Below are 26,084 nucleotides of genomic sequence, written 5' to 3'. Positions count from 1 at the left end.
GACAGAGAGAGAGAGAGTGAGAGAGAGGGAGAATCTTAAGCAGGCTCCATGCTCGGTGTGGAGCCTGATGCGGGGCTCTATCCCACAACTCTGGGACTCAGCCAAAATCAAGAGTCAGATGCTCAATGGACTGAGCCACCCAGACTCCCCTGAGATGATTTTGCTTTTGTGGGAAGACCAACCCAAGGTAAATTTCTCCTGCATGATGTTGGGATTTCTATCACAATTTTTCCTAATGCTCTAATTGAGTCCAATTTATGCGAAGGTCCCCTGAATGGCATAGTAGGCGTTACTTTTGGACCTAAACAGGATCTCCAGGCTTTGGTAAGAGAGAAGGGTATGGGACTGAGCAATAAAAATTTTTGAGGGAAAATGGGAATTCATAACTAAACTCAAGGAGTATTAGGTATTAGGACTACTCTCTTTTCCTGCCTCTGCTGGAACTAACCCATAGGAAGTGCAGTATATTCAAACTGTGTGGCCTTTGGAATCATACCAATCTGAATTTGCATCTTGGACATGTTGCTTTCTATTAATATTAGTTAATACTCGTGTAACATTTACTAAATGCTAGATACTGTCCTAAGCACTTAACAAATATTAACTCACTTACGACAATAATCCTGTGGGGGTAGGTCCTATATCTTAGGTGGTTGACGTTGAGCGAGTTTCTGAACTTTTCTGAACCTCTATTTCCATATCCATGAAATGATATGCAATTTCCATAGTTACAGTAGGGATTAAATGCAACAAGGTATGAAAGTAATTTCCACCTAGTAAGTAATCTTAAATCAATCTTATTATACTTATTGTGGAAGAAATCCAGTAAGTGAGGTAAATGCAAATGACTTATATCCATTTATAGCCTTAAGTACTTCTAGCCAGTGTTCTATATTTCCCTTTATGTTGTGGTATTTATTTATTTATTTATTTATTTACATTTATTCACTCTTGAGAGACAGAGAGACATAGCACCAGTGCAGGAGGGGCAGAGAGAGAGAGGGAGACATAGAATCCGAAGCAGGCTCCAGGCTCTGAGCTGTCAACACAGAGCCCAGTGCAGGGCTCAAACCACGAACTGTGAGATCATGACCTAAGCCAAAGTCAGACGCTTAACCGACTGAGCCACCCAGGCGTCCCTGTTGTTCTTTTCATAATGCATTTGGGGCACCCGGATGGCTCAATCAGGTGAGCATCCAACTCTTGATTTCAGCTCAGGTCATGATCTCAGGTTGTGAGATCAAGCCTTGCATTGTGCTCCAGACTGAGTGTGGAGCCTGCTTGGGATTCTTTCTCCCTCTCTCTCTGCCCCTCTCCCCTGCTCACATGCTCTCTCTCTCTCTTTCTCTCAAAATTAATAAACACTAAAATAAATAAAAAATGCATTACATTTCCTCCTATTAATCTTTTCCTGTTTGCGTGTAGTTATTAGTAAAAACAAAAAAACACCTTAAAATCTTAAAAATCTTCAATCTCAAAACAGAGAATTTGTTTTGGAGCCTGAAGGTGGGTACAATTTGAGTGACATGTGGCCTGCTCCTCTAGGATTCTGGGAGATGCATATGGGTGGAGGGAGCAAGAACCCACGTGGAAGAGTAGATGGTGGCAGATGGGACAAGGAAACAAGCTGGCCAGGATTCTGGGGTCTGGAGGAGAAGACGGGTGGACAGGACCTTGGCATCGGCCTGACACATAGCCCCTGGGGTTTCACAGCTAAGACGGGCTGCGTTCCCCTGCACTGAGGTAAGCAAATTAGTTCTCTGCTATTTGCCTTTGGAAAAAGAACTCTTACTCTTACCATTTTGCACATGGAGAAAGAGGCTTGAAAAGCATCAAGAATTTTCAGAAGAGCCAAAAGAACCACACTTGCACTGCAAGCCCTTCTGTTTTGGGCCACACCATTTCTGTCTGAAATCAGAGAAGCCTGTTGGCGGGCAATCCCAGTTTGACACAGAAGGCCTCTGGAGGCTTAGCCTGGGGCCTGACACCTCACAGGGCTGTGAGGTCAGCCTTCAGTGTGCGGTCGCTCTATGGACTTCTAATTGTTCTTTTCCCCTGTTCAGACACACGAGAGCACATTTTGACCCCAAGTGTGTCTTCTCAGATCCCACCCATACCCGGTGGGCCATATGGCACAGAGTCCCAGCTCCTCTCTAGCCTATAGAAGGAAGGAACAGTTCACCAGGGCTTGTCATAACCAAATTTGGGGATTCCCTTTGGAAAGAAGCACAGAAAGCAACTAAAATGGCAGATTTCACAAAACCTTTCTTGGGAACACCTGTGCGGCAGCCGGCCTAGAAGTTACCAGAAAAACTGCTCAGAGCTTAGTTTCAGGGGAACAATTTACACAGTGATTTGCATTTTTAAAATGCTCAGGTTACTTGGTACAAATGTGTCTTAACTATAGACTCATTTTCAAATTTTACATAAATCCTGAACTAGTTAAAAAATCATAAAAACTCTTAAAGAAGCAGTCAGTAGACCCTGCAGTGACGGCAGGAAATTAGCTGTATTGTTGAGGAACAGATGGTTTACATTATACAAACCCTTTAGGCTAAACTTGTTTAGGTCTGGCATATTGTAAATTATATTTTAGTAATGAAAGTGAAATGACCTCTGCTTGACCTCAAGTGGGGTTTGTCTGTTTGAACCCAATGTCGTGGAAAACTATGAAAGAAAATGAAGTCATAAAGTTTTGGCAGCTCAATTTTGGCTCATTTCAAGTTAAGGGGTTATAAATCTGTTTAGTTTTTGTTTGACAAGTATTTGTCATACAGGGATGTACAAAATGTAAAGAAGTGTAAAATACACATAAGGCACAGTGCCAAAGTAAACTAAGTACAAAGGAAAACTGAAATGAATAGGGTCCTGGGCTCCTATCTCTTTATCACTCCTTCCATTAGTTGAATGACAAGATGGGCTCAGTTTATTATATGCTGTAAGGCAATTAAGTACCTTAAAACTGAAACAGGCTTTCAGTTTAAATGTTAACATTTTTGCTTCTCAAAGTAAACACACATCTGCCTCACTGAGGTTTTAAAAATTCTATAATATGGGGTGGGGGGAGAGGAAGAGGAAAAATCAAAGTTGATGTAGAAGTTGATTTGTTATTCTAAAATCCGAATCTGCTTCTTTCCTTAGAAATTTTTGAAGAGCAACTCTATTAGGGTTTGAATGAGCTCTTCGCAGGAGGAAAAAGAAGGGAGAACATTTTAGATGACAGTCAGTTAGATGTGAGTCAGATGTGACTCTTGTGGTCCTGTCTAACCAGCCGATGGAGGCCAGGCTGATGTTGGTGGCTTCGTTCACCCGAGTGACAAATCCTAAGTGGGGACATGTGATGCTTTTAGATCTATTACCTTTGGATATGAAAACAATGAACCAGGAGTAGGGTTTTTTGTTTGTTTTTTTTTTTTTTTTTTTTTTTTTTTTTACATTGTAATTATATAGGTGGTAGATGGATAAGGAGGACAGACTCAATGACTTTATCTCTTTCCACCTTTGAGAAGTTACACCTTAGGTGATAATACATTTCAAATGATTCCTCTGGGTGACAAAGCTTATGACTAACCTGCCATTTCCTGCCCACTCTACATAAGTGATGGCTGTAGGGAGAGGGGGAGGATTTCATGATGGCCAACATTTGCGTGCAGCAGGGATCCACGGATTTGTGACTTTGGGCTTCTAACCTGAACAGGGTATGAATGCTTTACTTTTGAGCCCAACTTGAAGCTGGACACAGATAAAAAGCTGAGTGACATGAGGGGGAGGGAAACAGAACCCAGAGTGGTTCTCCAGGACAGGAAGGTGGCTCCAACGGCAGATACTAAAAAAGAACTGAAGTTGTATTCATACAATTGACTCAAACCATCCCCTGTAGTCCCTGCCTTCCTTGTAGTGGTTCCTTTCCCACGCCCTTTTACAAATCTCATTTGCTATACATTTGCTGATTCTAGCCAGACCCAAGTATCTTGAGGAGATGAGCTACAATGGCTTGAATACAGTGGCATTTTTCCTCAGCCTCATTAAAATTAGAGGGGGATTTGGGGTAAGAGGACATTAGCAGGTCCTTTTTTTTTTTAAAGCAAAGTTCTCCGTGAGATCTATATTCCTTGGGGGACTGGCTTGCTCTCTAATATCATCTCTGATATAGACTATATCAGCATAGTCTAATTCAGAGCAGGCATTGGAAGCCCCTGGAAGGCTTGTTAAAACACAGATTGCTGGGCCCCACTTCCAGAGTTTCTGATTCTGTAGGTCTGAGGTCCTGCATTTCTGACACGTTCAGGTGATGAGGATGCTCCTGAACTGAAGGCTTCACTTCAAGAACCAGCGGAATATGGCTTTCTGGGTCAGACAATCACTAGCAGTCTGGATCTCTACTCCTTGCATGATGAATGACCACAATGTGTCTGAAGAACCTGGTTGAGCAATTTTGACTTATAGGAGCCAGAAAAACTAATACTTTGTTTCAGAAGATGCTTGGAAATGCCAGCTAAAGAAAAGATAAGGACCACTGACTGGTGTTTCCTGTATTTGTATTCTGCTACTATCTTAATGAGATTCAAGGCTTTGAAATTAAATCACTCTATCGCTTGGGCTATGTCACCAGTTTATTCTATTTTCATGAGCAGCCTGTGGTGGGGGATCTTTTTTTCATAGCTGGTTCTATCAGTCAGTCAACTGATACTGTATATGCTATATGCCAAAGAGTATACATATAGAATAGTATATGAGGACCCATGCAAGAAGCATGAAGAGTAAAGACACAGCTCTTGTCGTAGATGTCTGGAATCTTGAGTTTAACAATAGCTACCATAGATTGAATACGTGTCCTGTGACAGACACTGAGACCATAACAAGGCCTAAGAGCTGATTTTGGAGTGCTTATATGTTAGGCTGTTAAGTACTTTGTACATATTAACCCCTTTGACCCTTACAGCAACCCCATGAAATTGGTCACTCTGCCTATTACCCCCATTTTGCAGGTGGAAAATATGAGAAAGAGAGTGATTGCACAGCTGGTAGGTTGTATGTTGGACAGCAGAGTCTGTCTTCCCGGTGACTTCTCTAGGTGTTTCGTGCATCAGCTTGTTTCATCTTCATCACTATCTCATGAGATTCATACTGTGATGTTCCCATTTTATGGATCAAGAAATTAAGAGGTTGCTTAAGAAGCACACCTATTAGGTGGTGATGCCAAGATGCAAATTCAACTACGTCTGCTCCAAACCTGGAGCATTCTTCCAGCAATAACTGGCAATTTTCATTTTGATCCTTAAAGGGCTTCACCATTTTAAAAGCATGAAGCGCACTGGTAGAAGACTGGAATGTCAAGGTATAGTTGCTCTCGGTCTCTGATCTAGATCTTACTCCTATTGATTCTCTGTTGTCCTCATTAGTTGACTGGGACAAGTGAAGAAACCCTTTCCACAGCAGCCTTTGCCTGAGCTGGGCACAAGAGCCCTGGAGAACATATAAAATAGAGATTTCTTAGTATCTGGACTTAACTGTTGACAGAACTTGCTTGACTCCAAAGCCTATTTTCCATTCTTGTGCATTTCCCTGGTTCTGAGGTAAGCAGTGTTCGAATTGTAAAGGAATGGACTCTACTCCTAAATGGAAGTGATTATGTTTTAAAAACTTAAAGGCCACAGGCATTCATTTTGGGAGGTTATGGACATTCTCAAAGACTACAGTCAAGCTAAGTGCCTTCCAGCTAAGTGCCACCAAATTCTGGAGGGAGTTTCAACCAACAGTTTGCCACATTGGCCCAAAGTTCAGCTGCACTTCTCTGGAAGTGATTTAACTTCAGAAGCAGTTCTTTTCTGTACGACGTAACTTTCTGATGGTTACTTTGAATGTCTGGTGGTGACCAGGGTTGATTCTGTGGTGGCTACTTGACCATGTCAGTGGGAGAGCTTCTATCCTGCCTGGAAACAGGCAGAACAGAGGCCAGTAATTTCAATGTCAGCTTGAGCCACCAAGTGCTCATAACTTGAGCTCGTGTGTTTTGGTCCACCCGAAAGTTACGGCAGTCAAGTGAAATGGGGAAGAACGTGGGCTCTGGACCTGGGCAGACCTGGGTTCAAATTTTGGCTCTGCCACTTAATAGTGGCATGAAGACTCACTTTTCTTACTCCCAAATCAGGCTTAAATTAGCACCTACTTCATAAGGTCATAATGGAGATTCCATTGAGATAATGTCTGTGATGTACTTTAGCTTATCGGCAATACCACTTATAATATATCCACTTCTAATACTCATCCTCCCCACAAGTAAAGTTTCTACAGATGTAGCTTGAAGCTGAAGCTCTGTACTGGAAGCCTCCCAGCCCTAACCATCAAACCCTCTCCACCCTGACGGATTTTATCCAGGGTGTCAACAGGGTGTGTGGGGCAGGGGATTTATGCTAACTCAATCGGAATGGAATACCAGAACTGTCCAAAGAGCTACCTCTAGTATCTTTGCTGTGCTTCCCCTGCCTGTCTCCTCACCAAGCTAATGCTGTGGGCTGCTGGGTCCTATAGCTTCCTCCCAACCCACATTATCCTGTGCACAGCATTTGGTAGTTGACTGAAATATTTGTGGCTGTTTGTATCATCACTGTACCAAAACAATAGTAACTTCTAGAAATCAGGTTCCAGTGAAGTGCCAGACACACTATCTCAAATTGTCAAAAATATCGGATGTGAGAGTGATCTGCCTACAACATCTGTCACCCCATTGATCGCCAGGGTTGATTTGACTGATCGGACTGCCTAGCGGGTGTCCCCTTCCTCCCTCACCACTCCATGAACATCCCTCCTGAAGCTGCCTGCTTGGCCAAAGAAGATGACCTTCCCCGATAGAGAAGGACTGTTCTTTGGTCAAGGGTATATAAGACGCTGTGCTCCCTGGCTAGAACCTCCAAATAAGAAAAAGAAAAATCTCTAAGTACTCTTTGTGTCTTTGTGTTTTTTAAATTTTGTTTTGCTTTGTTTTAAAGTTTATTTATTTATTTTTAGAGAGAGGTGTAGGGGGAGAAGGGCAGAGAGAGAGGGAGAGACAGAATTCCAAGTAGACTCTGCACTGTCAGCACAGAGCCAGACATGGGGCTCGAACTTATGAATTGTGAGACCATGACCTGAGCCAAAATCAAGAGTCAGATCTTTAACCAGACGCTTAACCAACTGAGCCACCCAGGCACCCCTATTTGTATCCTTGTTTTACAAGTGAGAAAACAAAGGTTCAGAGAATTTGCTTAAGATCTCATGGCCAGTAATCAATGGAACACAGATTTGTAATCATCTCTCTCCTCTCAGTCCTTACCCTTTGGAGTATAACAAACTACCTCCTGGAAATAGACTAAAAAAAAAAATGTGGCTGTAAAGGTATGTTAGGCCTGGAGATTATGGATCCTTAGGTGCTGGGAGCAAGGATTCTATAGCTTGAGATGTGTCCTTCTAGATTAGGGAATGTATATCAAGTGGGAACTAAAGCAATGCCAGAGGATGAAATCAGCATGAGAGAGAGAGAGAGAGAGAGAGAGAGAGAGAGAGAGGAGGGGGAAGAGGGAGAGAAGTAAAGAGGAACTGTAGGAACCAGCGAAGGAAACAGAGGGGATAGGAGGAAAGCCAAGAGAAAAAGTATTTCAAGATGGTGGTTCAGAATGTCCAATGCTTCAGGGAAATTAAAGAGGATAAAGACTTGGAAAAGGCCATTGGGTTGAATTACATCACTGGTGATTCTGTAGAGGGCCCTGTCAATAGAATGATGAGATCAGATGTCCGGGGAGACAAAAGCTTTAAGGACTGAGTGAAAAAGTTTTCGAGGACATTTTAGCACCAAGTGTGGTGACACTGGGTAAGGTCAGGGGCTCAAAAGGGGTAGCCAGGCCATAGTAGGGCTTTCTAGATGGAAGTATGTTGTTGGCAAAAGGGACAGGCCCAGAGAATATAATCAAGTGTCAGTACATTCAGCAACTACTTTGGCTGGAAAGGAAAAGGAGAGAGGAACTTCCTGGAAGTGAAGAAACAGAGAAGCTGGCAAGAGATGAGGGTAAACTAAGAAAATAGAGCCACCAACTTCAGAAAGCTAGGCAAATCTTGCTTTCCCCAAGTGTTCCTGATACCAGCCAGCCAGGAGCTGCAGGAGTCTGACCCAAGGCCTATTCAGGCTTTGGCTGTGCCCCGCCCCCCCAAGCCCGACCCACTGTTCCTTATCCTCTATTCTCAAACTCCTCCATCTCTCGACCCATCTATGCACCAGAGTCCCACGTAGGTGAGTCACATGTCTCACAGACAGAACCGCCCCCCCCCCCCCCCCAATCCCTGCCACTGTGCTTGAGTGGGAGGCTGGGCCACCTTCCTCACTCCCCAAGGAGACTGCTCCACAGCTTTTTCCCCTTACTGACAATGCCCTGTTTTTCAGACACGTGACAGTTGGGGAGTTGGAAGGAGAGGCAAAGGAAAAGAATCCAGGAGAAGGGAAATTAGGGTTTCCCAGGCTTCTTGGAGAAGGTTTATTTTCCACAGTACTTTAAAAAAACACCCACTTGCATTGTAAAATTTGTAATTCAATGTAGAAAAATCCTACTTAGTTCATGCATCACTAGAATACTCATCAGGGAATTTTAAAGATGGAAAAGACAGGTTATCTTATCCAACTGCACGGCTTGAAATCTGCTTACCAAAATAAAAAGAAAACAAACTGACAGTAACTTATATGAACAGGGTCTATTTCATTCTCAGAACTGCTGAGAAAAGTGACACTCAGGCCAAGTGACTTCTCAGGGCCATGGGGCAACTGCAGGTGGAGCCATAGGGGCGTCCCCATCTTCTGACTGCGCACAACTCAGAGTGGAGGTGCCTCTCTGGTCCACTGGCTTGCTTTCCCCACAGGTCAGAAAGAAACTCAAACCTCCTTGAGGTCTAACTTCCAATTGCTTCACCTGCCTCTCTAGAGACTCAAGCCAGGTCTGTCAACCAGTTTGTCCTTGACTGCTGTTGTCCCCTCTAGAGGGTATGGGTTTCTAATCTCCCTGAGGAGCTTCTTCTTAATCCAAAAGTGTGTGTGTGTGGGGGGGGGGGGGGGGGAGGGGTTTAGCAGCTCAGCAAGTGGAGAAAGATGGAAACCATTTAAACCCCGAAGGCCATATTCATTTGGATCAATAAAAACCCTGGAATCTCAGACTTTTGAATTGACGAAGGAGAAATAAGAATAAGGCTTGGGCAGACCAGTTTCCATGCTTCATTCTTTTACATCTCAGCCTCCAAATATCCTTTTGATTTTACTCTGGTAGGGTGTTTGTTTTCGGGACTTCTTTCTTTCTTTTTCTTCCTTCCTTCCTTCCTTTCTTTTTTCTTTTCTTTTATTATGTGTGTTCTTTCCTTCTAGATTTTATAGGTACATGTATTATTTATGTGTCAGTGACCTTTCAAAGCACTTTTAGAGATTGACTGTTTACAGTTAGGAATTTTCTTTAAGGTCTACAAAGTCCTTTGTGCTTTTTCCAGGAAAGGCACTCAGTAAGAACCAAAACAAACAACAGAATAATTCAAATTTGATTGGAGCCAAATCTCTTAAGAGAGTAAGACAAAGAGAGCTAGCATTTGTTTTTGTTGTCTCCTTTCCCCCTCCTCAACCCAGTCAAATATTCTTGAGCCATTCCTACATCCAGTGTGGTTCAGAATTACTTGAGGGACGTTTAAGGCTGAATTTTAAGCCCTGGGTTGGAGAAATCTTGGCACTGGCAGATTTTGCAAGGGACACTTCAGAAATGATGAAAACAATGTTTACTTCACCAAGTCTTTGGGAAAATCGGGCCCAGTATATTTCACATTTGTCTCTACAACCACAAAGGGTAGAGGACTATTACTGCTCTGGCCAAATTCCACATGCCTTTGGCAGGACTGGAGCTATATCATTCAGACGTGAGGCTGTTACACAAGCCTCTTAAGGATTTGTCACAAGCCAGGGTGATGCCTGTGGTTAGTGTTCAGCCCAAACTGACCAAATGGAATCATATTTAGTTGTTTGCCTGACCCCCTCCCACTCTCCCTTCCCAGCACGATTTGTTCCGTGAAAAAGTTATTATGGGGTCAGGCAAGAGCAAGGACTTTATTTAGTCATGAAAAATCCTATGTTCACATTTCATCTCTTCCAATTTCTAGCTCTTTGATTTTGGACAAGTTACTTAATCTGTATGAGTCTCACTTACTCTGGTTGTACAGTATGAATAATAACTCCTATCTTACAGAATCATTGTGAGGATTAAATAAGATGATGACTATGAAAGTTCCTGGTATAGTTCTTGATTTGTATCAATTTGTATCAGCCGACCCACATTAGCTTTCTCCACTTACGCCAGAAAGCTCTCTGACACCTTTATGTGAAAGACTGCATAAATCCAAACCATCATGCCTATTGGATGTCATGCTTTGCAAAACAAACCTCGCTAAAAATGGAACTGAGTTGCAGATTGAGGCTGGCCTACAAAACTGACAATTTTCCCAAATGGAAATGACTCTTCCCATGGTTCCTGCCATAGCAATGAGGAGCCTGCCCCTCCAGGATGGTGGCTTTTGCACAGTGACCAACCCCATCCGGGTCTCTCTCTCATCCAGAGTTCTGGCATTTCTAAGGTTTCTCAACATTTAATAACAGAAATGACAGGGAGGGGTGCCTGGGTGGCTCAGTCGGTTGAGTGTCTGACTTCAGCTCAGGTCATGATCTTGCAGTTCTAGAGTTCAAGCCCCACATCGGGTTCTCTGCTGCCAGCACAGAGCCTGCTTCAGATCCTCTGTCCCCTTCTCTTTCTTTCCCTCCCCAACTTGCGCTCTCTCAAAAATAAATAAACACTAAAAAAGAAAAAAGAAAAAAAAAAGAAATGATGGGCTAAGACTCTCACAGAATAAAGACTACTGCACTGGAACTTTGAAGTACGGGAAATATAAAATGTCAACTAGGCATTACTTCACGAATATGCAATCAATCTTACCCCTCTATTTTCTTCTAGTACCATGTAAGGATTAAATATGACATTATATCACATGCTGTAATGTATGTAAGCTGACTAGCTGGCAGCTAGGACGTCACAAACAGTTGAACCTCCACCTTTACCTGTCCCCCAAGCCACTTAGTAAATAAACCCTGTGGTCTTCATGTTTTCTTCATTTTTTTTTTTTTAATGGTAAAAATTCCCACTTAAGAGAACTATGGTTTTGCTTGGGACAGAATACTTAAAAATGAATTTTTAAAATTTAAGAAATCCAAAAACTTTAGGAAACAAGGTTTCTATAGGACTACAAATAGGACTACAATAGAAAAAAAACATTTTAAGACTTTTTAAATTAAAAAAATCCACTGCACAGCAGACTACAATCAGATGAGGGCTATGTGTCAGTCCCAATATGCAGCTACATCTACTTACAAGTTAAAAGAATTAGTTAATTTGAGCATGAAGACATTTTTTCCCCTAAAATTTTATTAAAGTGATGCATCTTCTCTTTATGAAAGCCAAATGAATAATATGGCCACTAACCCACAGAGAAGACAAATATTTGTAGAATGAGTGAATGAATGTCCTATGGAGTTGGGATAAGAAGAAAAGACGGGCTTTTTGGAAGTTTTCTAAGTTATTTAAATGAAATCTTTTTGGTGAGAGGGCTGGGATTGAGGTTCTGGCTTTGTGGAGAGAAAGCCTCTGTTGTGTTTCAGCTTTAAGATGTGGTGTGTGCGCTCCATTTAAGGTAAGGGCTGGTGACCCTGGCTTCCTTGCCAGGACCTAGAGCAGCCCACATGCTGAAAGATGAGGAGGAAAAACAAAGGAAGTGGATTGATTTATCACAGAGACGAGAAGGCTAAGGTAGGCTATCATAAAACAGTATTCAAAGATTATAGGAAGGACAACACTTCTCTTTAAATATACTTAAACCAAAGAGGAACAGATTTAGGTCAGGCATTTAACTGAACTTAACTCCTGGGTTAGGATTTAGGTTTTGTTGTTGTGGCAAAAGACACATCACATAAAACTTAACCGGTTTTAAGTGTATAGTCTACGTACACTACTGTGCAATAAAAAGATTTTTTGATAGTGAAGTTAGTAAACCATGTTTGTTTGGTTTTTTTTTTCTCTGTTCATCTCTTTCAGTTTCATTGGAAGAGTATGGTATTTCCTTCTTGGAAATTTTGAAAAATAGCTCACATTCTGAATCCTTAGGAGAGATGATGTCCTAAGGATTCTTTCTAGCCCAGACTTGATGGTAAGGCAGCCACATGGCTGGCCCAACACTGACGTGCACACACTGACCAAAGAACGCTCTGGCTGCCTTGGATACAGTTAGAGATAGATAGTTATGCTGAAAATGAACTCTATAGCTTGTCAACTCTGATCGTAGATCATTTGATTTCTAAGCTGGGGAGGGTGATAAGTTTTGCTTTAACCTGAAGCCTATAGAATATATGCAGCTCTGTACTGCTGATTTTACCTTGGGTTTATATGCGTTCAGCATTGACATCTCCACATTTTGACCTCTGACATGTTTCGGTTGCCTCTGGACTGGCGGTGACGATGACTTTTGGTTATTGCGGCAGACGCAGATAAAAAAGAAGAGAAAAGCAATGGCCAGAGGAATAGCAACACTTGGCACCAGTATGTACAAGATCTCCATTTTATTCTTCTCCTTGGAGCCCTTCGAATCTGGGTACAGAAATAGAAAAGAGCAAAAGTCATTCTGGTTCAAATAACATGTATAATATTACATTGCGTAGTTTAAAACGACCTCCTATTCTTCTATACACACAAATTCACTGGAGAAAAAAGGAACCATTGCTTATTACAATTTGTTTCTATCAAACCTTCAACATAATTTATTGAAGTTTAAAAGTTTAAAGTTCAAGTGTTTAAAAATTGCAGAGGGACATTATGAGGCCTTTGCATGTGTGTGGGTCTCCCTCTGATCTTGCCTCTCTTTAGCAGCAGACCTGCATTTCTCTAACACGTTAAAAGTTAAACGTCATGTGAAAGGACTGGATACACCTAAGGGCACTGATGTGGGTCACAGGGCTCTTCTACAATTGGCTGTTAGCCCAGAATCAACCACCACAATGTGATGTTCCAGAAATCTGCCCTTGTCCTGGCTGGTTTGGATTTACAGGGCCACTCCTGCACCTTCCAGAATCAACATCACTTAAGAATCCTGGTCCCAGTGTCCACAAAGCCACTGGCCTGAGAACATGGGAACCTGACTCAGTCTCTGATGAGCTGTGTGGCCTTGAGCAAATCATCGTCCTGTCTGGACCTCACTTCTCATCTGCAAAAGTGAAGTATCTATTTTGGAAAGTGTCTACAATTTCCTCAAGCACAGCATCACTGCATAACCTGATGCTTTTTTGAAATCCAAGAATTCCTCTTAAATGATTTCATATGAATGCAATAATTATGAGTACTAACACTGTGAAGTATATTTTTGAAATCTTATATATCTACTCTTCCATTGCTAGGAAAAGTATATAATATGTATAGAAAGACATGAAGCATACTTCTTAAAAATGGACTTGAGTCTGACCTTTAAATTCTTTGGGCATATATTAATAAATTATTTGACTGACCAAACAAACACAAGAATTATGGGCAGTAATTAGAGGGGTTACATAATGTATGCCCTGATCACCAATAACCTCATTGGCTATCTTGCTTTAAGAAAAATTCAAGGTATGAAAATTCAGATTGACACAAAATTCAGAGATGATTATTTACTTAACATAGAATTAACCATGTATCCATTCACTCATCTTCCCACTTGTTCAGTAAGTCAATAAACAAAAGCTACTACTGCCAAGGACTATTCTAGGTACTGGGGATATAAAATTAAATACGATATGTCCTTTGCCTTTAAGGAGCTCATGGTTGGGTAAGGAAAACAGAGAAAAGGTAATTACAATATGTTGTTAGAAATGCTGCAAGGGAAGTATGACTAGAGTGGTCGAGAAACCCAGAAAGTCTCTTTAAACAGAGGGGCCTTCCCTAGTACATATAAAAGAGAATAGACTATACATCATTCTTGCTTGCATGCACCTGCCTTGGGAACCTATTATTCAGTGAGATATAGCAGTAACTAAATCACATTGCCTTCTCCCTACATAAACAGACTCAATACATGAAGTTAGGGAGGGGCACCAAAACCTGGGTGTTGGCACTGTGCTGTGGGTTAACCCTCAGAGGGATTTGGGGAGGAGTAAAATATGCTTATCAAGAATAATAAACATAACAGCTTTAATATTTACTGAGTGTCCTCTAGCACAAAATCATGTTAGCTATGGGCCAGGTACCGTTGTAAGTACTTTTCATTAACTCATTAATTTTATCCTCACAACCAATCCCATGAGGCAGATGCCATCCTTATGGCTATTTTTATAGGTGAGGAAGTGGAGGGACAGAGTGGTTAAGTGACTTGCCCCAGGACATGCGGCTAGTAACTCAAAAGCCAGGACTCCTCCCCTGTTGGTCTTGCTGTAATACCTCCTACTTTAGAAAGTCCACTACACTGCCAGTAATTTGACAATGGCTATTGTCTGGCATCCATTTTCTTATGGTAGGATTTCTCTTGTTTCACAGAGGTAGGAAGGAGGAGGGAGGTCTGAAAGGTGGGGAATGACACAGAAGCTTTGCTAGATGTGCTGCCTTTGCACTCCCCACTTTATATACGGTGGCAGGTAAACGTATAAGCCAGGCATCTCTGGAGACCATTGTAGTCATTCTTGTCTTTGGAACTCAGTCTCAGTCGCTTTCATAACAATTGTGTCTGCATGTCTGCGAGTGGATGGACAGAGAGAAAGAAATCACATGGAGGGGCATCTGGGTGGATCAGTGGGTTGAGCATCTGACTTCTGCTCAGGTCATGATCTCACGGTTTGTGAATTCGAGCCCTGCTTTGGGCTCTCTGCTGTCGGTGCAGAGCCTGCTTCAGATCCTCTGCCGCCCTCTCTCTTCCCCTCCCCTGCTTGCTCTCTCTCTCTCTCTGTCTCTCTCTCAAAAATAAATAAACATAAAAAAAGAAATCACATGGAAAAGTGTTTACCACAGGGCATAGCAGATGGATCTTCTATAACAGGAATATAATAGATCTAGAATAGATTATCTAAGATCTGTCTATCTATAGACACTTTAGAGACAGTGTGGCAGAATAAATGAAGTGTATGTCTTAGATTCAGAAACCTCTGAAGACCGACTTTGTCGTCATCTATGTAACTTTCATTAGGCACTTAGCCTCTCTGCGTGAACTCATCTATAAAATGAGACCAGTAATACCTATTTCACAGAATTGTTGTGAACAGTAAATGAGGTAACACAGAAAGTATTACTCTAGTACCTGTTAAAACTAAATCACTCAATGTTTATCCCTTACCCTTAGAGTAGAAAAGGATTCAGAGATAAAAACTTTGGGCTGGAAATTCAAAATAACCTTAAGCAGGAAACAAACTTTCTGACCTTCACCTCCTCATTTATTCAAGGGGAATGATAATTTGCTCTACCAATCTTATTTGCTTCATGTGAGAGATGATGTTCATGACAAAACTGCAGAAAACTGAAAACTGCCACACAGTTGTTGGATGCTATGACTATTAACATTATAAAAACACTTTCAAATTTCTCAGTACCCCAGTGTGTGTGTGTGTGTGTGTGTGTGTGTGTGTGTGGAGGGGATCCCTCTTGTTATTCTTGGATTTTCAGTGAAATCATTATAAGGGTAATGATTACAAAAGGAATGAGGTTAATTTAGTAATGCTAGTCATTTTTCTGGCCCAGATTTTTAGCAACAAGAGAAAGTAGGGATCTCACCTGTCTAGCAAACAAAGGAGTTCTATTCTGTACTCACTCTGTATCAGATTATTCACAGAACGCCTTTGATTGTAAACGGGAGGTCTGGGACAAATCCCCCTGTGGGTCTGCAGGAGAACAAACTTCAAGAAGCCGGATCTTTAAACACAGTCAAACTTGGCTCCTTCTGATTACACTGAGGATATGCAAACGAGCCCACAGTGTCTTTTTGCCAAGTGAAACAATCAAGCAGAACAATATGTGGCCATGTTGGAAGTGACAGAAAACAAATTTAGACCTGTTGTAAACCTGTGATACAGCACACTCACTGTCCCACACACACCTCTCTCTGCATTAGGCCAGAAGGGAGTCAGTCTGGTTCCAAAAATTTTATATAAAAGCTTTCCACAGAACAACTAACCCTACTCATGGAAAATTAGAAAATGAACATTTGCTCACCTTCTTTGAACAGCCTATCATTTGTATTCATTACTTTATTTATTTATTTATTTATTTTTTTAAATTTTTTTTCAACGTTTTTTATTTATTTTTGGGACAGAGAGAGACAGAGCATGAACGGGGGAGGGTCAGAGAGAGAGGGAGGCACGGAATCAGAAGCAGGCTCCAGGCTCTGAGCCATCAGCCCAGAGCCCAACGCGGGGCTCGAACTCACGGACCGCGAGATCGCGACCTGGCTGAAGTCGGATGCTTAACCGACTGCGCCACCCAGGCGCCCCTGTATTCATTACTTTAATCAGGTACTTGATGTTCTCGATTTTACATGTAGGTAAAAGAAGGCTAAGAAAGAACAAATAATGTGACAAAGCTAGAAAGTGGTAGGGTCTGGGTTGGAATGCAAGGCTGTCTCCCTTCGATGCTTTAATGCTTTCAAAATTCTATTACTAATAAAAATTAAAATACCATATGGAATTGTTTTTCATTATTCTCCTTAAGATTCCAAGGTTCCCTTTAATGAGGACTAATATCTGGTGGGGAATCACACTATTAAACAGATCACATTAGAACAATGGACACTATTCTTACTATTCACTTTACAGGGTAATGGACACCTTCAGTGCATTACAAAGGAAACTGGCTGAAAATTAGAATGGTGAAGATTTTTAATACTTTGAAATAACTGTTTAAAAGTTAAATGCACATATTAGTTACATCAAGTTAAATACTTGAGATTTTTGAAACCAACTATTTAGTCTGGATCACATGATTAATTTCCTTTTAAAAATCAACAATTTGGTATCAGAGTTCACATCTGACATTCCTATTTTTATTTTTACAAAGATATTCAATACTTTGGTTAGTAATTAAATATAATGGAGAAAATACTCCTTTCTTATCCTGAGGCTTAAAACAAGATAAACATGACTTCTTATTCAAGAGGTACTTTTATAAAGTGAAACATCACCTGGGATATTACTTTGAGTTAAAACAAAAAAATCTGTTAGATCTTAAATACGGCAAAGGTGGGAAGAAGTCTTACAGAACCTTAGGATTCCAAATAAAGTAAAATAAAATAAACAAGTTAAATTATAATCTTGTCTGAAAAGAAATAAAAATCATAGAAAAAAACAGGAATTGCTACCATTTATTAGTTGAAAACTACAAACTAAGTGGGTCTGTAGCAGATAGGAGCCCACACCAGTGATATTTAAGCACATGCCTGGAAGTCATAGGAGCAAAGGGGAAACTAGGCCCTTAGTTGGCAGGCTGGGTCCACCATTAGGTGGTCTCTTGATTTAATGATGAAAATACTAAGTAGATCACCTATTGTCTTATATATTTTCAAATTAATTCTTAAAAAGACTATGATTGGCCATATATAGTGGTTAACATTTTTTTTTTTCTCTTCAGCAAATGTTTTAACCACAATAAGATAGGGACAGTAACTCATTGGTGAGCACTTGAGAAAAATCTTAGTAACTAGAATCCACATGAGTTCACCAGGAGTGTCTATAAATTCTTATGATCTCAGTTTTCTCCATAAAAGGAAAGAGTTGGGCTAATCTTTTCTCTTTAATTGAAAAAAGCTTAATTATGGCAAAAAATTAATAACATCTATCATCTTAATCATGTGTAAGTTCAGTAGTGCTAAGTGTATGCACATTGTTGTACAACAGATCTCCAAGACTTTTTCATCTTGCAAAACTGAAACTCTATACTCATTGAACAATAACTGCACTTATCCCTCCCTCTAGCCCCTGACAGCAACAAGTCTACTTTCTGTTTCTATGAATTTGATTATTTTAGATACCTCATATAAGTGGAATCATAAAGTGTTTGTCTTTTTATGACTGGCTTATTTCACTCAGTAAAATGTCCTCAAGGTTCATCCATGTTTTTACATGTGTCAAACTTCCTTCCTTTTTTAGGCTGAAAAATATTCCACTGTATTTAAATACCACATTTTCTTTATGGATTCATCCATCGATGGGCTTGCTTCCACCTCTTTTGTGGAAGCTATTGTGAATAATGCTGTGATGAACATGGGTGTACAAATATTTCTTTGAGATCCTATGTTCCGTTCCTTTGGATGTATATCCAGAAGTAGGATTGCTGGATCATATGGTAATTCTATTTTTAGTTTTTTGAGAAACATCCATACTGTTTTCTATAATGGCTGCGCCATTTTGCTTTCCCACCAATAGTGAACAATGGCTCTAATTTCTCCACATCTTTGCTAACATGTGCTATTTTCTTCTTCTCCTCCTCCTCTTCCTCTTCCTTTTCTTCTTCTTATAAAATAATGGGTCCTAATAATGGGTGTGAGGTGATGTCTCATTGTGGTTTTGATTTGCATTTCTTTAATGACACATGATACTGAGCATCTTCTCATATATTGTTGGCCATTTGTATATCTTCTTTGGAGAAATGTCTGTTTAAATCCTTTGCCCACTTTTTAATTGGGCTACTCTTTAAGTGCCAAAATTCAATCATTTTTATAAAATTAAATCTCTTTCATTTCTGAGAGGATTATTTTAGAGTGAGAGACCAAGCACCTTTAAACTTTAGCAAGTCATTTGATCAAGAGACCCAAGATATCCTTATGGACCTAAGATGGAGGGCTAGATTATAATGTCATCAGATAAATTTGAAATTTACCATGTGCCTGTACCCTATAAGGGTTAATCATTAAATCAACCTCAAATTGTAGAGAGCTAAGCTTGTGCCAACCTGCCTGTTTGACATTATCATTAACTGCTTGATGATGATACATTTATGAAACTTGAAAATGACCAAAATCTAGGAAAGATACCTGATTATAGAAATAAGATGTATAGAAATAAAATGTACAGGCTAAAATAATGACCCAAAAACAATTGAAATTTTACAAATAAATATTATAGCTTGCAGTTACGTTAGAGTTCTTGCTTAAAGAATCCCATGATTAAGCAAATCTACTAAATAATTTTTTATGTAACAAAACCAAAAAAAAAAAAAAGAAAAGAAAAGTGGAAAAAGGAAGACTAATAAATTTTAATGAAGACTTGAAGTCTCAGTTGGACCCAGTAATAGCACAATGAAATTGCTCCAAAAATTTTTATATATGGCACTTTTAGCAAAAAAACAAAAACAAAAACAAAAACCAAACCAAACAAACAAACAAAAAAACATTCATTGGCAATACTGAGTAATGATAAAAAATATCATGGTCCTTTTCTACCTTCACTGATTTAAAAATACCAAAAAGGTCTATTCTAAGAGCCATGTTTTTAAGAAGGGCTTTAAAAAAGCAAGAAACATTCAGAGGAAGAGGAAGATGGGTAAGGAAAGGTTGGAAGAGCTACATGCTCTTTAGACCAAATTAAAAATTAAATGAAGGATGTAATAGGTACTTTGGAATTTGGATGATAAATGACACCAGAGGTTACAAACTGGATCTAGTACATAGATTTGTTCCTTATTAGTTTTGTTTTTGTTTTTTCTAATTTGAGTTAGTGGTCAACAGTTTTTAAAAATGAGGGGATTTCACATAGAAGTTTTGATTTCAGACTTACAAACGCAGACTTTGAGCAGTGGGAGCCATCCCACAACCTCTTTGGGGTGGTGAGATGTCCCTGTCTCTGAAGGTCTCTGGCAATGGTCAAATAGAGCCTGGATAGTTTCTATGGTTCCTCCCAAAGCTCTCTGATTTTATAATCTGATTTGACATACCTTATTTAGACCCCTACTGTACTTTTGGCTTTCTTGCGAAGTAACTGATTTAAAGTTAGTGATGAATATTTTTCCCTGAGTGTCCTCAGATCCAGTATTGGTCTTTTCTCCTCAGCTCTATGCTGAGGCTGACTTCTATGGACAATATCCGTGGGCACCCTTGTCCTCTGGCTTCCAGTCAGGTTCAGCCAATGGGAGACATTGGCAGGACAAGAAGAACTGCCCAGGGCAAGAAGAGTATGGTTCACATGTTTGTTCCCAGGCTTTCCCCTCGCTGAGTTGCAGAGGATTGACTGCCTCCCTCTATTAAAGGCTAGAGCCTTTGAACAGCCCTCTCTCCAGCCTCAGCTGTGTTCCACAAGGTAAGGTAACCAATCATTCGTTTGACTCCTCAAGCCTTGGATAATGCCTCCCACTTCTGCTAGCCATGGGTCCTTCACCTTATTGATTTCTCCTAATTCTGCCAACACCTTCATAAACAGTCTCTTTATGAATTTCTCCATAGTGTGTCTGCTTGTCCCTTTTGCTTTCTGCCAGAATCTTGGCTGATACAAAGCCAATAGCAGAGATCACTGTGGTGTTGTATCAGAATTCTGTCACCAAAGGGTTAAAGTGACCAGGAGCCCTTCCCATTGGCATGGTGGTGGGCCAAAAGAGTTAAAAGCTTCCCAGAGCTTATTGCTGGAGCAGCTGACACACTGGGTACATGACTCAATATATTTTGAGAACAATAAAAATACCTTTGAGAAAAATTAATTTATGGTTAAAAATGTTTATGGAACATGACTTAGATATAAGTTTTGGGTAACTATTGTTCTTTACTTTGCCGAAAATGTATAGAGACTGGAGAATAAAGTACATCTTGAAAATCTCTGTAGCATAAAAATAACTCTTCCGGAAAACTTCAAACCATACAAAGCAGTGCTCTATTCCTCCCTCCGTTCCCCCTCCCCACCATCCAATTCACTGTAATGTTCAATTTTGGTTTGAAGAAATGGCTGAAAGACAAATTGCCTTACAACAGGTCTTCTATGAAATATGGGAGAAGGCTGCTGACAGAGTGAGTTAAAAACTGCAGTGTTCGCAATCTGGAAAACATCTGCCTTGCCCCGAACTGTAAACCACCACATTGTAGAAAATGGTTTGTGACAAAGCAGAACCCAGGGCGGGTGTTTGTAAGGTTATGGGACAAGTCAGGGCTATTCAGGCACAGAACTGGGCAATGTGCCCTTTGGCAAACTGTTGCAAGCCAAGGACTTAAAAGGAAATACAAAAGTAATAGGCCAGGTATGAAAACTGCAAGTGGAGCCAAATGGCTCACTAATTTTTTTTTTTTTATCATTGGGCACTCTATGGTAAAACTGGTTGAGGACTAAAACAATACCGCTGCTTGGAAGTTCTAGTTGTTTGGTAGAGGTCTCTCAGACGTGCTAGCCTGGCTGGCGGAAGAAATGTGGCCTCTAGACTTAATCTACAGTAGAATAAAGGACTGAGGTTTGAAGAGGAAAACACCACTACAATCAAGATTCAGCTTCGCCATACAATTTGAGAGAGGAACCAACAGAAGATCTCAGTTAGCTGGGGGAGAGAGAAAGAACGTTAAGTCTTGTGGTAGAATACAGCCAAAGTCAAATGGTCAGATCATGCAAAAGCTGCTCCCAGAGAAACAGGCCTTTTCCATGGATCTGCCCCCAGGGCTGCATAGAAAAGCAATGATAAGGGCTACAGTGAAACTGTGAACCTGGGAGGTGTGCCTAGGTGCCAGTTGGAAAGAACATAGGCAAATGTTTCTTTTTCGACGTAGTTTCCACCCAACCCACAGTATTTGGCTTGGAAGGTGGCCACAGTGACTAGAGGTAAAGGCGTAGTGAATGAAGGTTTGCAGGCAGGATCTCAGGGAAAATGGCCAACTCTGAGGACTGGGGACGTGGGGCTGCCGGGAAGGGAGGAGAGGTGGATTTAACGGGAAATGGGCAAACATTGCGAGCCCTGCGTGGAGCTGCTGGGGGAGCTAGTCCTCATCAGGGCTGAGGCTGAGTGGAGCACCTAGGGTCTCTCAGAGTAGATGACTTCCTGGCTGGGGCCCTACTCCTGCATGTGTGGAGCTGCAAATAAGAAAATCAATGGACAGCAACCCAAAGACCTAGATAGTTCATAGTGATCAAAAGGAGGAAAATGATAAAGCATCGTTTATTCCTCTGAATAACCTAGAATTTGTACTTTAAGGTAACTGTGCCATGGTGAACAGAAGACTGGACCTAGAATCCTGTGGACCTGGTTTGAATCTTGGCTGTAGTAAAAACAACATTGCCTCAGCTTCTCCATCAGTAAAACGGAGAGGATACCTTTATCCTGTGGTTATTATGAGGATTCATTAATTCAACACATTTTATTAAACATCAGCTAAGTCCCAGGCCAGATGCTGGTGTTAAGGAACCTGGCACAGTGTTCAACAGACCACAGTCATAACTAAAATGCCAAGCATGTAACGGCGTACATAAATTGTCAGAGCTATAAGACAGTGTTTAACGTGATTCATACTTTTTCCATCAGATTCTTTCACTAGATTGTAGGCTACATGAGGGCATGCTTTGATCTACCCTGTTCACAAAGTCTGAAGCATAGTAGAAGCCCAACACAAACTGGTTTCAGTGAGTGACTAATTAACTGTTCGAGTTGTTGTTAGATGCCTGGGATAGGGAGGAAAAGACAGGGAGGATGGGAGGTCAGGTCTCGCCCAAACTATCTTTTGTCCTGTCACTTCCTCCAAGCACTGGCTTGGGCACATGCACAGAGTCCTAGCCAATTCCCAGAATTCACAGCAAACATATTTGGTTGTGTTTAATTTTATGTTCTGTCTTAAAGCGAAAGTTTGCAGATAAAACGGTCTGTGGCAGACCGTTCTCAAATGCCTTTATTCTAGAAAGTACAACAAATGCTCACATTCTGCATTTAATTAGGCCTCAACTCCTTTTAGCCTTACTTGGTTGAAACGAAAACAAAAGTTATCAGTAGGAAAATGAGAAACCACATGGAGATTTTGAAATCTCCTCAACTTTTACTTAACTAAAGAATGCAGGAACGTTCCCATGAGATTCCATCCCATTTTCAGAGGGAGAAGGGAAAGGACTCATTTCAAATCTGCCCCACACGATTTCAACTCATTGTAAGATGAAAAGTTATCCTCAGTCTCTCTCTCTCTCTCTCTCTCTCTGTATATACAGATACACCCATACATAAATCATGGAGTACACAAGACCAGCTATAGGTTTGAGTCCTGAGTTCATTTCTTATTAACCATGTGGCCTCGGAAGTTATTTCACCTCTCTATGTCTCTGTTTTCTCTTCTAGAGTAGAATAAAATGCAACTCACTGGATTACAGAACTATGATACATGAGATAATGCATTAAAAAACTCTTAGCACGGTCTTTGGCTCATTATAAACAATAAATGGCAACTGCTGTTTAATGTTATTGTTTTTTTTAAGTTTATTTATTTATTTTGAGAGAGAATACTAGCAGGGAAGTGTCAGAGAGAGAGGGGACAGAGGATCTGAAGAGGGATCTGTGCTGAAAGCAGTGAGTTTGATGTGGGGCTTGAACTCACGAACCGTGAGATCATGACCTGAGATGAAGTCGGACTCGTAACCAACTGAGCCACCCAGGCACTCCTGTTTAATGTTATTATTATTATTTTCTTAATGTTTTTTTAAATTTATTTTTGAAACAGAGAGAGACAGACCATGAGCAGGGGAGAGGCAGAGAGAGAGAGTGAGACACAGAATCTGAAGCAGGCTCCAGGCTCTGAGCTGTCAGCACAGAGCCCGATGTGGGGCTTGAACTCACGGACTGTGAGATCATGACCTGAGCTGAAGTCGGATGCTTAACCAACTGAGCCACCCAGGCGCCCCTAATGTTATTATTATTTTATAGTTTAAATTGCATAATTTTTTAATAATATATACAATATACTATATTATATAGTCTAAATTGTATAATTCCTATCCAGTCTCAGGGTTCCTCAATCCTGGCACTGTTGACATTTTGGGTTGGATAATTCTTTGTGTGGGTCATTCTGTGCATTGAAGGGTGTTTAGCAGCCTCTCTGGCCTCCACCCAGTAGAAACCAGTAGCATCTCACAACCCCACCCAGGAGTGATGACCAAAATATCTTGAGACATTGCCAAATGTTCCCCAGAAGGCTAAACTTCTGCCGATTGGGAAGCAGTGGTATAGAACAAAGAGCAGTAAGTGTCCTAGACATAGCAGACCTAGTTTCTATTAGTTGATTTGTGGTCTTGGGTAAGTCTTACCACTTCCCTGGGCCTTGATTTACTCATATGGTGAAAGAGGGCAGGAAATTCCTACTTTATCTTTCATAATTGTGTAAGAATGAAAAGAGAAAAAAAAAATCAACTGCCCTAAACAAGTGTTATCAAAGTGGGATGCTATTATGATTAGGTTGCTAGAGGTGGTCTATCCAGGGGCAATTCTGAGAAGTCTTGCCTGGGCACAACAGCTGATGCCAGCCTGTTTTCTTTTTTAATTCCCACACGGGGGAGCCACTGGCCTCTCAGCAGCTGCTTCCAGATCACATGTCAAGTGTTCCCAGTGTCTTTAATGGATGTCTTTGTGGCTTGGCTTGAAGAATTCAAAAGGAACTGTTTTCTTTCAAAATTAAATGAAAACGTTCTTTTTAATAAAAATTATTATTGTAAGTGGTGAAAACTGCCTCGTCTTCTCTAGGCTTAACATTCTAAATCTATCTCACATGACTAGACCTAACCAGTCATCAGAATGTTAACTGTGTCCTCTGCTGATTGATATTCAGAGAGAAATACCCTGAGTGTTTCTAACATCACTGTACTGATTAATACTGTAATAATACAGAGTAATACCATGATGGATTTCCTTATTGGCAAGGGAACACTTTTCGATGTCCTATCATATTATGAAAATCTACATACTGGAATTCAGAGGTGAGGCCTATTGTTATTCTTTTATTTATTTCTGAAAAATCTTTAAATGGGAGATAGCAGAGTGTTTGGGAAAAGAGCATGAGCTTTGAGTTTGGTCAGAGCTATACGTAGATAGATGAGTCCAAGGTCTAATCTCACCATTTGTGTGATTTAGACAAGTCCTTTAGTCCTTCTGAACCTCAGTGGACTACATTAATAACACCTACCCCACAGGGTGGTTATGAGTTTTAAATGCATACAAATATGTAAAGCATGGGGCACTGTGCAGGCACCTGGTAAGTGTTCTGTAGATGTAGGTGATCTTTCTCTCTCTGTCCAGTCTGAAAGACTGTTCAAGTATTTCTTTTACCCCTCAGAGTGTGTATTTGGTCTGATTGCTTCAGGAAGGTCATTGACATGAAAACAGTACTTTTTAGATAGAACTTAGAGTCTTGACTATACTAAATTAATTGTAATAGAGCTCGAATCAGCTAATCAACAAATTTTCCAGTTTATGAACAAATTATCTCCCTTCTTCTGTGGGGTGTTTGTTGGAAATCAAGGGTCAGAAGTCATCTAAAGGACAAGAGCATTTACCCAGAGTGGAGTGAACAATGTGTTTCTTCCTTAAAACAATTCATTTGGTTTCCCTGAGGACACATATCAGTATTCTGAATTATCATGGTAGAGTAGCAAGAAGGTGAGCTTAGAGTCAGACAGACCTGCCATTTACCAGCAACATAGGGTTAATAAAATACCTGTCACAGGGATGTCTGGGTGGCTCAGTTAAGCGACTGACTCTTGGTTTCAACTCAGGTCATGATCTCATGGTTTGTGAGTTTTAGCTCTGTGTCGGGCTCTGCAGTTGGCAGCACAGAGCCTGCCAAGAATTTCTCTCTCTCCCTCTCTCTCTGCCCCTCCCCTGCTTGCACTGTCTCTCTCAAAATAAATAGATAAACTTTAAAAAAAAATACTTGTCACAGTGTAAGGGTGAGTATAAATAAAGCCCATGACAACCCCAAGTACCATGCCTGGCACATGGAAGGTGCTCAGTGAGTGTTGCTTTTATCCTTGACTCTCTTACAGATCTTTGTACCTTAACTAGTTTAAGAGAAGAGGTGGAAACTAAGTAAATGATTATAAATCTACATTT

The 26,084-nt window shown here is 40.7% G+C and overlaps 1 protein-coding gene across 1 annotated transcript in view; it reads right to left on the bottom strand.

Annotated features, from left to right (window-relative positions):
- The window catches only part of ROR1 (receptor tyrosine kinase like orphan receptor 1), a 329,138-nt gene that overhangs the window by 7,299 nt on the left and 295,755 nt on the right, over nucleotides 1–26,084 (bottom strand). Inside the window, exon 11 of the mRNA XM_042948610.1 lies at nucleotides 12,472–12,683. Within this exon, the coding sequence (XP_042804544.1) occupies nucleotides 12,472–12,683 (212 nt within the window). The remainder of the gene's footprint in view (nucleotides 1–12,471; nucleotides 12,684–26,084) is intronic.

The sequence above is a fragment of the Panthera leo genome, chromosome C1, assembly GCF_018350215.1.
Source record: "Panthera leo isolate Ple1 chromosome C1, P.leo_Ple1_pat1.1, whole genome shotgun sequence".
In the NCBI taxonomy this organism is placed as follows: domain Eukaryota; kingdom Metazoa; phylum Chordata; class Mammalia; order Carnivora; family Felidae; genus Panthera; species Panthera leo.
Note: the sequence above shows the minus strand (reverse complement) of the source record. Positions and strands in the feature narration are given on the sequence as shown.